Below are 12716 nucleotides of genomic sequence, written 5' to 3' on the forward strand. Positions count from 1 at the left end.
ATTGACAGGAGTTTGGGTCAGAGATTTTACATGGGAGCTACTGGTCGGTCTTGGGTGTCGCTATACGACTTTCTGGGTCTCATTCTCTCCATTGTTGTCCACCCACTACACAGTCCAAAATTGTTGAGTAAAGCTAAAAGAAAATTCCATGCAAAGGAAGAACGTGAAAGTGTAACTGGACAGATCCTGTGCGGAAGCCAAACTCAGACCGCCCACTACTCCGCGTCATCTGAAACTGTGGTTTCTCCGTATGGCGACGCAAATACTTGTAGTCATTAGATGGACGAATCCACTCTTGTTTTCCTACCAGTAGTCAAGACTAAATCGTTGGTGAACCTATAGAGCATCATTTTCCAACAGGTGACTCATCCTCATGATCCACATGGGTCTGTAGAGGCGCACAGATCTCCATGGTGCGCGACGTGGTGCATCATTTGTGTACCAGCCGTCTGCTGCTTTCGTATAGGCATTGTTGTCAGCTTTTTGGAGAGGCTGACACATGGGGTGGTGATTCTTCAAGAAGTGGGTGGTGTCCAGAAGCAGGCGGCCCTGTCGATTGTCGTGGACAATGGAATCAGAAGGCTGTAGGTCAACTACCAGACACACCGTTACAGAAAAAGAAACAGTCTATGGATCTAATACTTGTACTCGTATTGTACCGTGCAACTTACATTCCTCACCGATTATTTGTCAATAAGTCGACTTTTCAAACAAACCGGCTCTCTTTAATTACCACGAGACCTCTACATCAAACACGAGTCGGTAGTTGCACGCTTTCTTGAGCCTGATCCATGAGTACATACGCTGGAATTACGGACAAAGCTCAAACTCTGGGTGTGACATGGTTTGAGGACCGGAAAATTATCGGGGCTGCTACTGTTTTCCGTTTCTTTAGACTCCGTCCAACTCCAGCAATCCGGTTGAGTCATGTCTCGAATCTCACTGGCTGTACTCCTGAGCTGCTGTGTCATTGGTTACTAAGTACTGTATGGCAGTACCTGGGACGTCCAGGCTGTTGTGAATAGGCGTACAGGTAGAGAGGATAACACTGTTCAAGTAGGACCCATCAATACTTGCCTTCTTTACACGATAATGGTGGATGCAGCGATACATTAGGAGTATGCCTTAGCGAGAATCTGGCAGCATGTGAATGTTCACGCTGTCTTGCTGCTGAGAAAGCAAGGATAATCAGCAGGAAGAATAATAATATTTGCATTGGAAAATTGTTGAGCTACCGCACATGAATGGATAAAAGGACGGACTGTTAACTCCGTGTCTGTGGCTATTTTTATCTCGTCCATGTGCCATGTTCGTTGTTCTAGATGTTGCACAATGACCAAACAGATGCAGACTGATTGCAGTTCTTTGTTTTCCAGATCCTGGGGTACGAAAAGTGGAGATTGTTGCATGAAGTGGTAGTGTCGTCTTACTGACACTACAATTTGGTATTCTGATGATTGTCGTACAATGGTGGGTGCATCTTGTTCAAGCAACGTCAGTTCTATGATGAGTTTGCTAATTGGCTACCCACCTCAAGACCTTGGTACATTCCGTACCTGGTACTTGTAAGACTACGCTGTAGCTTTGTGTCTCAGATGAGAATCTTATGGCCCATTGAATGGCTTGCGCTGGTCGAAAAGGGCAACCAAAGACAAACGTCCGTGGGGTGTGGGCATCATGGGGTCTGTATGAATAATCAGATTGGGTGAGTACGGCGAACTAGAAACAAGCGAATGACAGAGACGCAGTGTTGGTCGCGTCCATACCCAACAAACGGCTTTTATCGCTGTTGTTAATGAGTTAAGTGCTTGAATTATAACGGCGATATATAGCTTTCTACACAGTTCATAAGTATCTACATATCCATTACAGAGTACATACAAGTACATACCGTGTGTACTCGTAGCTTCTTGTAGCTACTTGTAGTTGTATGACAAGATAACGGCACCAGCCATTGAAGAAAGAGAATCATTGATGTGTACACTGCTTTTGTGTGTACACATAGCAAACCACCCCTTCATTCCCGTATCAACTACCCCACCATCCCCGCTATATTGGATGTCCCTTGAAGGCATGTGAAATTGCCACCTTCTCGTACAACACTACCCGTAGTCTGTGTCTTGCTTTGTGCAAAAATCCAGTATCCACATTTATTACTGCCAATTTACACGCCTATTGCAAGTTTCACGTTCAATGGTCGCTTAAATGGTCGCTTTCCTTCCCGCAGATCGGACGTTACTAGATCGCGACTCCGTCCTCGACGTTGCTAGCTTATTATTAATAATTGGCACGTGCTAATAACAAGTAACGTGGTCCTTCACTCAAGCAGTCCATCAGTCTTGCACAATTGTTCTCACACTCATCCAATCTACAACTTTCTTCAGCCCTCCTCTCCATACCATTCACCAACACCATTCCCTGTGACACTGTTGGATGTCACATCTGGCATTCTACTACTTCTTGTAGAAGAGGCCACAGGCACGCAATTGGTAGCTACTGCAAATACAGTACGTACTGCAACCGCACACATTACATGGCTAAGACCAATTCTTGTTCGCTTTCCAGTCTACCGTACGACCAGCTACAGTATGTACTCGTACCAGTACCTGGTGATACTTACAGAAATCGTCGGTGTTATAAGGGACATGACAGCGGTTCAATCCATACCACAGGCTTTGGTGGGATCGTACATTAGATGCAGGTGAGTGTGTACTTTCGCAGTCACATGCTGTGGTTTGGTGCTACTGTAATTTCCCTCTCGCTTGGTGACTGAAGCCCACTGAAAAACGGACTACTATATCGGTAGCTACGTACTTGTAGCAAATCGTATCGGCGTAATCTTTCTTGGTGGCTCAGCCTCATCTTCCGTGACCTACAATTACATACAGTAGTCTATCAAAGAGTGCTCTCTGATTGATGGACTAGGAAGTCCTATACTTCCACCGCTTTAACAGCATACTGTAGGTCGGGAATATACTGTAAGCACAGGTAGAATTATGATAGGAAAGCTCGTCGTGAGAGACCCCTTTACCATCGTACAGTACAACCATTGTATACCTCCGTTCCAAGTCAAGTGTGAGGTGAGAATTACACTCAATACACAATGTAGTGTATGTGTAACTTCTGCTTCCCGTTTTTTTGGTCCAGCCAATCCTCCATCACCGTGATGTATTCACACACAACATGTGTACTTAGTTGCAGTTGATATCACTCGTTCTGGATTATGTACATACTGTACATACAGTATCGTGACGTACATACTGTAGCTAATTATTTGTATTGCGACATCTCTGGTAATTTAAATTAATGGTACCACTTGTAATCGTACATTAATTACCATGCCTGTATCTCGGGTGTCCTCGTTCTCAGTTGGTCTCGACCCATTGACACACAGGCATAGTGTCCATCACAAGCATACATCTCACCTTGGCCACATATCCCACCTTGGCCACATATCCAACAACTCGTATTCTCTAATTGTTGCCCTGGAAAAATGCCTTTCTCTTATAGTTGCCCCATATCATCTGTCACTGCGTGTGTCGCGTGGAGATACGTGGTTTAGAGTTCTGATAACAAGTGTGCCATTAGTACACCGACCACAGCTGTTGTGCGCATGTACGTTTTTGAGACTGTTGAGCTGAGATTGCTCTCGTAGTCGTCCCCTTATTGCCTCGTATATATATTCATCACGGTACATAGACGAGGCTTGTGTGTGGCCCCTCATTCCAGCAGTCCAATGGTGGTGTGATCCTTGTATCATGACACTATCAGCAGGGACAGCCCACATCACCATTCAAATCACGCTTCACCTTCCTTTTGACGGAGGTTTATATAATCGCTCTTACAGTGAGATCAGCCTTAAGACCAGCCGGCCTCTCGTGTCTGGAAAGCCTCTCGTATGAAACCGTGTACATACGGGCATCGCCTGATGTCCTTTTGACTTTGGTGCGATGGGGGAGACAATATACGAGTGAATATACGAGCGGGACATGTCTGACCGCGTGTATATACCGCTACAATACGATACTTAGTTGTACTGTGGCTGACTCAGTAGCTGCCGTGGAGGTCAGCTGTCGTGGAGGTCAGCTTGTACCGCCGCGTGGTTGTACTGGTACGATCTCTATCGCCGCAACCTCATGATCAACCCGGTATAAGTAGAATACATACAAGTACGATACTTGTAGTCTACTTGTACTTGTACTCCTGGGGTAGAACCAGCGCCAGCTGATTTCCTACTTGTACGATACTGTAGACTCTCTGTTAGGGAAAGTCCCAACCAGCACACCATGCAACTCCAATATTAGACACCTAACTCTGAATATGAGGTTAGGCTCTCCGCCAGACAGTCTAGACTGTTTCTTAATTTTATTAGTAATGGCAGCAGTACAGGTATCTCTGGGCCGTAATATTCCCCACCAAGCCGCTAGATACGCCACTAAGCAAAGTTCAAGAGCCATCGCACAATTATCTACGAGTACCGCAGCAATCATTCATTTCAAGGCACACATGGGGTTTCTCTTGCAGAAAAACGCACGGTTTCAAAGTATAAACGCACATCTAGGCCGAGACAAGTTGCGGGGTATGGTACTAGTATTTCCGGGTGCATTCCACGGGTGAATGGGCGTTTAGAATTGAGGCAATTGCCACGGGTTGGGCCACATATGTTGAGTACTCATTTCTCCTCTCAATGAACGTCTCCAGAATGACATACATTCTCCTCCAACACCTTGTGGGGTAAACTTCTGTCAGATTCCACGTAACAAGGTTGGTGTCGGAACAACGAAAAAGGATCGGAACAGAGCTTCCGGTGTCGGTGATTGGGCAGGGGGCTGAGGCGTGCCTGGCGCGTGCGCGTGGTAGAGAGAGTGTGCTACAGCAGAGAGATATTACTCGTTTGGAGCTAGAGATGCCGCCGTTGAAGAAATTAACGAACGAGTAACTAACAGACCATTCCAGGATCATCGAGGACCGTTGTCAGCGCCCTTACTACAGAAATGTATGTACAGTAATTACAACTGCGCGGCTGCTTGACGGATGTATGGAGTCTAAGTAATGAGTGCGTACGTAGCAACAACAGTGTACGCAGTACTATAGAGGAACAATTGCCCCGGAGAAGACGGCCAGGCCGCCTAGATGACAAATTCAACAACTCACAGCTGACTTTCTGCCATTGCCACTAGGGGGGGGCCTTTTTATATGGCCAAGCCAAGCTCTCCACGTCGGTTGGGCTGCACCCAACAATAAATGGGTAGGGTTGCACCAACAAAGGGATGGGATGGGGGGTAGAAGATACGAGGATAACGGGGCTCAATGGCACAAATAAGAACGAATACTGCCATTAAGACTCGTGATCCAGCGACTGACACCATTGCATCATCTAAGGGCCTCAAAACTACCTCGGAACTGCTGCGCTGATCTGGACACCACAGAGGTTCCGAGCACTTTAGGTTGCACCAAATGTCCCACCAGGTGCAGGCAGAAAACGCTGGAACAGCGTGTACAGTTTGTCTTAGCAAAAAGTGAAGGCGCTGAGGTCGAGCAGGGTGGTGTGACTTGTTATAGCCTTTAGAGCTGCGAAAGCGCGTATGGATTTGGCTCATCAGGCCAGATTGAGGGTCTGTGGACACATGTCATGTTAGTGTACTTCAATCGCCCCCTGGATATAGCCCCGACAATAGGCCGTGGCCTCATTTTTTTGCCTTCCGCACATTTCCATTGCTCGGTACCCACACCTTGCTTCTCCTGCACTTGCCAACCTTAATACTGGTTTACATTGACCAACATCTTACAAGCGGGGGGCTTGTCTAGGGTATATATAAACAGTGGCTCTCCCAATCGGTTGCCAGTCTCTTTTTTCCTTTCTTTCCCCACAGATTCGAAATCTAAACTACACATCACACAATGCCTGTTACTGACGTCCTTAAGCGAAAGTCCGGTGTCATCGTCGGCGACGATGTCCGAGCCGTGAGTATCCACGACAAGATCAGTGTCGAGACGACGCGTTTTGTGTAATGACACAATCCGAAAGTCGCTAGCAACACACACTCTCTACACAAACTAACCCAGCTCTTCGAGTACGCCCGAGAGCACAAGTTCGCCCTCCCCGCCGTCAACGTGACCTCTTCGTCCACCGTTGTCGCCGTTCTTGAGTCTGCCCGAGCCAACAAGTCCCCCGTCATCATCCAGATGTCCCAGGGTGGCGCTGCCTACTTTGCTGGCAAGGGTGTCGACAACAAGGATCAGACCGCCTCCATCCAGGGAGCCATTGCCGCTGCCCAGTTCATCCGAACCATTGCTCCCGTTTACGGCATTCCCGTCATCGTCCACACCGACCACTGTGCCCGAAAGCTGCTCCCCTGGCTCGACGGTATGCTCGACGCCGATGAGGAGTACTTCAAGACTCACGGTGAGCCCCTCTTCTCTTCACACATGGTGGATCTCTCCGAGGAGGAGCACCCCGAGAACATCGCCACCACCGCCGAGTACTTCAAGCGAGCCGCCAAGATGAACCAGTGGCTCGAGATGGAGATTGGTGTCACCGGAGGTGAGGAGGATGGTGTTGACAACACTGGTGTCGACAACTCCAAGCTCTACACCCAGCCCGAGGACATTTACGCCGTCTACTCCGCCCTCGCTCCCATCTCCCCCAACTTCTCCATTGCCGCTGCCTTCGGTAACGTGCACGGTGTCTACAAGGTCGGCAACGTCAAGCTGCACCCCGAGCTCCTCGAGAAGCACCAGGCTTACTCCGCCGAGAAGGTTGGCTCTCCCGAGAAGCACGGCAACGGAAAGCCTCTCTTCCTCGTCTTCCACGGTGGATCCGGTTCTTCCGACTCCGACTACAAGATTGCCATTGATAACGGTGTTGTCAAGGTCAACCTCGATACTGATCTGCAGTACGCTTACCTTGTTGGTATCAGAGACTACATTCTCTCCAAGAAGGACTACCTCATGCAGCAGGTCGGCAACCCCGAGGGTGATGACAAGCCCAACAAGAAGTACTTCGACCCCCGTGTCTGGGTCCGAGAGGGTGAGAAGACCATGGCCAAGCGACTCGACTCTGCCTTTGAGGTTTTCAACGCCAAGAACACCTTGTAAGTTATGTATAAAAGATGATGTTAGAATGGGGACGATATATGAGCAATTGATTATTCATGGATAAACCTGTGCAACTGTACACTGTGCTGTAGCCTTCGCTAATGCAATGTAGCCACGTCAATTGACCACTTTCGGTTGTAATGCAGGTGGGGGGTCTAGGCCTTGACTGTATCTTGCTTCGTGGGGGTCATCTTTGTTTCGATTTGAGCAAGGCAATTGGGCTATTTTCTAGCTTTACGTTCCTAAGGAGTCAAGAAAAGGCGCATGCTTTTTCGTTCCTACTCATTTTTCATTTCGCTTGACGTTATTCCGAGGGCTGATAATTTTTCCGAATTATGAAATTGAAAGTGGTCCTTTTTTCGTGCTAAAATGGGCACGCGTTGATAGCTTGCTGCAGGGTTGTGCTTGTTCTCATTTATGGCAAGGAGTGGTGGCAACTCTCGGTAGAGTTGTATTGTGGTGGACATTATTGGTTCTCGAGCAATGGAATGGGAATTATGGTACAAATAGCTACAAATACAAGCAGTCATAGCTCGCTCTGACGAATAGAGAATAGACTGTCTCATATCTATTATATCGTACATTTTGCATGGCGATCAGATGTGCATACTTATACAGACTGTAGGAGGCAATAGAGTGTGTATCATTTGGTGGTGGTGAGCGGTAGCTAATTACAACAAGGAACCGCTGGATGTGAAGGTCATTTGCCTTGTATGGTCGCTACTTACTCATCGTTACTTACGTATCACTATGTTCATTCCCCTTACATCTGTTTCAGATTCTGAGGTGATGAGCCAATAATTGTTCTATAATCTCTAATAGTAAAAAAACATCTTTCACTTGGTTCATTATATAACTAAATGATCCAATTGATATTGTTGTGCTGCTCCATTTCTTCTCTCACCATATACTCATCTGTTGTGTACGTACTTGTAGTTATTGTTGAGAAATTGATGTGGGAAAAAAGGCTCAAGCATCTCGAACTAAGTACAGTTTGTTGATGGTTTAGTTGACTTTAATTTCAATGAGTTTTATGTGTCTAGGTTGCTCTTACACAGTCATATGGACTCACTGACGACAGAAGTACTGTAGGTTCAGTGTGTCTTTGTTTAACATAGCCATTGCTGACTTATCAGTTCACCGTGTTAAAAGCGTTTCACACTGCCTTAATCAGCCCCACTTCTCGTAGCAGGGGTCTCACAAGTGCAGGTTTCATGGGGCTGGTTTAGGGAGTCAAAAGAGTGTGTATGCGCCTGCACACATCTCTTACGTATTTCCCTAGAATAAAAAAATAAAATAAGTATAAGATACATGAAGCACCACTGATATTTGACACGTGCCTGATAAGGCAATAGTGTGTATACGGCTAGGTATATATGGACTTGGTTATCAGATAAACGCCTCTTTACGGCTTCTAGAAACCCCTCTTGACGCGCCCTGCCTTTTCTCCTCTATCACTCCTATACATGCCCAAGTGGCAAACAAGGTTGAAGGTTGCTCCTGGACGTGCATACTGGGGCCATTGTCATATCTTGTCATACGTACTCGCTCAGATATACTCTGTTTCACCACTACACTCAATTGAATACACCCTCGAGTCGACCAATTGACCATGACACTCTACTACACTCTTGTTTTCGCCATTCTGGTGACGGAGATGGCCACCTTCCTGCTGCTGGTGGCCCCTCTTCCCGAGAAGATTCGACGGCAGTTTTTCCTGTCTCTGGCCAAGCTGGAGGTTCTGGACAAGCTGCGGCTGGGCCTCAAGTTCACTTTTGTGTTCATTCTGATCCTCTTCATCGACTCCGTCAACCGAGTGTACCGAGTCTCTGTCGATCGATCCACCGGCGAATACAAGGGCAACCTGGTGGCCACCGAACGATCCGAGCTCCAGGCCCGAAAGTTCTACAGCCAGCGAAACATGTACCTGTGCGGATTCACCCTCTTCCTGTCGCTCATTCTGAACCGAACCTACTCGCTGGTAATTGAGCTCATCAACGCCCGAGACCTCATCAACGAGCTCAAGGGTTCCTCCAACGCCAAGGTCAAGGCCGAGCTGTCTGCCTCCGACGACGCCAACAAGGAGATCACTCTGCTCAAGGCTGAGCTGCAGCAGAAGGATAAGGACATTGCTGCTCTTAAGTCTCAGTCCGCCAATCTGTCCACTGAGTACAACCGAATCAGCGACGAGCTCAACGCTTCCACCGGCAACACCAAGCTGGACAAGAAGACCGCCTAAAAGATATATTGAATAAGATAAACCGAAGAAATCAACTGTATCTGCAACACCTCTTCTTGCTGGAATGTAATATTTCTACTACGTCTAACAAGACTATGTAGGACACCATGGCAACATTTACTAACAGTGTGATAAAAACCCGTCTCATTCAACTCAGTCCCCAGGCTGTTTCGAATGGTGTACCGTAGTAATATCGTCTTATTAAAGTACTGGGCTTACAGATTTCATGAAATATACACTTTACTTACACTCTTATACGCCTCCAATACTTCTATAATCGTTACTATAATATACATGCATCAACCACTCTCGGTAGGGTAGGCGTTGCTCTTGTGTTTGGGGGTGAACTCGAACTCGTCGCCGACAGGACCCAGGAACCGTTCGGTCACCTTGATCCAGTCTCGGTAGTCACTGGAACCCAACAGAGTCTCCATCTCGTCTCGGCCCTTCCACAAATCCGGTCGGTCGTTCATCTTGGCAGGCAGATACTCCAGGATTCCTGAGGGTACGTATCTGTGTGTGAAGGACATGAACTCGCACAGGTACCGTCGAGTCTGATTGACTCCGTATTGATCAGATCCCCAGTGCTCAAGTCCGTACTGGGCAAACTTCTGGAAGTATTCGAGTCGCTCGGTGGCCGACTTGTCAATATGCTGACGGCTCTCGACCTCCTCGAAGATCCAGGGCTTGATAAGAGCGCCTCGAGCAACCATCACAGAGTCGACATGAGCCTCATCCACTGCTCGATGCCAGTCAGACCAGGTGTAACAGTCTCCGTTACCCACGACCCAAGTGGGGTGAGAAATGACGTGGTCATCAAGCTCGCTCTTCTCCCGGACATCGTCTCGGGTGTTGACCACAGAGTCTGCAACCTCTCGGATGTAGTTCCAGTCGGCCAGCTTTGTGTATCTCTGGGCTCGGGATCGGCCGTGAAGAGTGAAAGCAGCTGTCTGGCCCTCAGCGAGCAGTCTGGCGGTGAGCTTCTTGGCGGTAGGCGTGGAACCGGTTCCAGTTCGCATCTTGACAGTGATGGGCACATCTCCAGACACCATGCTCATACCTCTAACGATTCGAGCTGTCTTTCCCTGTTGGTCCATAAGCGCAGAGCCGGCTCCCTGTCGGTAAACGAGATCGATGGGGCAGCCACAGTTGAGGTTGATCTCGGAGATGCCTGTGCAGAGCTCAGAGACGGCCTGAGCAGCCTTGATAGCCTGCCAGTGCTTGGGAGCAGTCACCTGGACACCAAAGTGGTTTCCCTCGGTGACTTCGGAACTGTGACATCGAGTCAGGGCCCACTCGGCCTTATGGCCCTGGATCAGAGGCAGAGTGAGAGCCATCTCTCCGTAGGTGACATCAGCACCAAGGTCCTTCATCAGACGTCGGTAGGGCAGGTTGCCAACGGTGGTAAGAGGGGAAACAATATACTTGCCTTTGAGATCGAGTTTCTTCTTTTCACTGGGTCGGATTCGACCAGTGTCAATCTCAATAGTCTCCTTCTTCTCCAGCTTGGTCTGTTCGTCGTCTTCGTCTCGCACAATCTGAGCATCAATGAGCTTGATGGCCTCATCGGATTTGGACAAGTCGTACTTCTTTCGCTGCAGAGGGTTGAGATGCTTGAACACGTGGTTAAGCTCCTTGTTGTCTGCGTTGGCCTTCTTCTTCTCCTCGTCCACAAGAAGCTTGCCTTCACTGTCTCGGTGCGAAGACAACCATCGGCACTTGTATCCCTGAGGACACTGGCCGGTCAGATCAAACACAGGACACACGCCCTCAATATCCTTGGGCTTGGATTCGAGATACTTCTGCAAATCGTGCTCGAACTTGCACTTGTCTCCGTATGAACACTCCTGGGGAGATCCGTCCTCTTTGAACTGTAGAGCACTGGAGCACATTTTGATGGCGTCCTTTCGCTGCTTCAAAGACCGGTTCTTGTTCTGGCCACCCTTCTTCTTTTCCTCTGGCTTCTCGCCGCCCTCGGCGAGATCGTCGTTAACAGATGGAGGAGCATCTCTGGCATCAGCAGAAGCTCGAGCAACAAGATACTCAGGCTTGATGCTTGCGACTCCTCGAACACGACCCTCGGCGAGCTGTTTTTCGTAAACGGAATCCACGATAGTGTCGGGCAGGTCCTCGACCTTAGTTTTCTTGACCACGGGCTCGTCAGACATGTTCAGAGACAAAATAGGTGTGTCGTGATGGTCTCTCTGGATAGCTTGAATAATTTATTTCCCCTTTGGCTTCATTTTTTCATGCACCAACTTTATCGCAAAAAAATGGAACTTAAAATTCCTAGTCTGAAAAATCAGTTTTATATCCGGCTACACAAACAACTACACAACTTCGTTGCCATGACGGAAAATCGCATCAGACAAGTCTTCAGGGAACGCAAAGAACAGGGCAAAACAGTGACCGTGGCAGGACCTATGGTTCGGTACTCAAAACTGCCGTTCAGAGCTCTGGTACGCCATTTCGACTGTGATGTGGTATACTCACCCATGATGCTGGCTCGGGAATTCTGTCGAAACCAGACAGCCCGGCTCTGCGACTTCACAACCAACAAAGACGATTTCCCGCTTATCGTGCAACTTGGAGGCAACAACGCGGAAGATATGGTCAAGGCTGTCAAGATGCTGCAACCGTATGTGGACGGAGTAGGAATCAACTGTGGATGTCCTATCAAGGAGCAGATCCGAGAGGGAGTTGGAGCAGCGCTGATGACGGCTCCCGATCTGGTTGCAGAGATGGTGGCTGCTATTCGTAAGGAATGTGGTGCTGAAATATACGTGGAGGTGAAGATGCGGATTCACAAGGACCTGAATGACACGGTGCACTTTGCCAAGCTTGTGGAGGCTGCTGGAGCTGATTCTATCAGCGTGCATGGCCGGCTGGTTCCACAAAGAAGCAGAACGGCCCCTAACTACGACGGAATCAAGATTGTCAAAGATTCTGTCGACGTTCCTGTCATCGCCAACGGAGACGCATTTACAACTACTAACATCGAGGAGATTGTCGAGCTGACGGGCTGCGACGGAGTCATGGCTGCGCGAGGCATTCTCAGCAACCCAGCAATGTTTGCAGGATACACAAAGACGCCCTGGAGAGCAGTGGAGCTATTCTGGGACTACGTCACAGCTTATGGACTTCCATATGCTCTTACGATCCACCACTTTTCGGAAATGTTGGAGGCAGAGCTAACGAGGTACGAGAAGAAGGACCTCAACAACTGTAAGAACATGGTGGAGCTGATCAACTGGTTTGATGACCGGTTTGACCTCAAGCGACCTGGAGATGAGGACTTTGCTATCAGAGACGAGTATCCCTGGAAGAACAGAACAAGTTTTGTATATAACTAGAGGTGGGAATGGTGCATAATAGATTG

General features: G+C 48.3%; 5 protein-coding genes across 5 annotated transcripts; 4 read left to right on the forward strand and 1 right to left on the reverse strand.

The window, feature by feature from the left end:
* Positions 1–2205: 2205 nt before the first annotated feature.
* Positions 2206–2695, forward strand: YALI1_E30849g (uncharacterized protein; the record flags this gene model as incomplete). The annotated part of the gene is made up of 2 exons (XM_068283131.1): positions 2206–2291; positions 2338–2695. 2 exons carry the CDS (start codon positions 2206–2208, stop codon positions 2693–2695), a joined length of 444 nt encoding a protein of 147 aa, XP_068139232.1.
* A 3206-nt stretch (positions 2696–5901) lies between these two features.
* YALI1_E30886g (uncharacterized protein) lies at positions 5902–7098 on the forward strand (the record flags this gene model as incomplete). The annotated part of the gene is made up of 2 exons (XM_504407.3): positions 5902–5964; positions 6067–7098. The coding sequence occupies 2 exons, from the start codon at positions 5902–5904 to the stop codon at positions 7096–7098; spliced, it is 1095 nt and encodes a 364-aa protein (XP_504407.1).
* A 1612-nt stretch (positions 7099–8710) lies between these two features.
* YALI1_E30914g (uncharacterized protein) lies at positions 8711–9337 on the forward strand (the record flags this gene model as incomplete). Its single annotated transcript, XM_504408.3, has 1 exon — positions 8711–9337. The coding sequence occupies one exon, from the start codon at positions 8711–8713 to the stop codon at positions 9335–9337; it is 627 nt and encodes a 208-aa protein (XP_504408.1).
* Positions 9338–9636: 299 nt separating this feature from the next.
* On the reverse strand, positions 9637–11505 carry YALI1_E30942g (uncharacterized protein; the record flags this gene model as incomplete). The annotated part of the gene is made up of 1 exon (XM_504409.1): positions 9637–11505. The coding sequence occupies one exon, from the start codon at positions 11503–11505 to the stop codon at positions 9637–9639; it is 1869 nt and encodes a 622-aa protein (XP_504409.1).
* A 27-nt stretch (positions 11506–11532) lies between these two features.
* Positions 11533–12690, forward strand: YALI1_E30943g (uncharacterized protein; the record flags this gene model as incomplete). Its single annotated transcript, XM_504410.3, has 1 exon — positions 11533–12690. The coding sequence occupies one exon, from the start codon at positions 11533–11535 to the stop codon at positions 12688–12690; it is 1158 nt and encodes a 385-aa protein (XP_504410.3).
* Positions 12691–12716: the final 26 nt, after the last annotated feature.

Source organism: Yarrowia lipolytica, chromosome 1E (genome assembly GCF_001761485.1).
Source record: "Yarrowia lipolytica chromosome 1E, complete sequence".
NCBI classification, from domain to species: domain Eukaryota; kingdom Fungi; phylum Ascomycota; class Dipodascomycetes; order Dipodascales; genus Yarrowia; species Yarrowia lipolytica.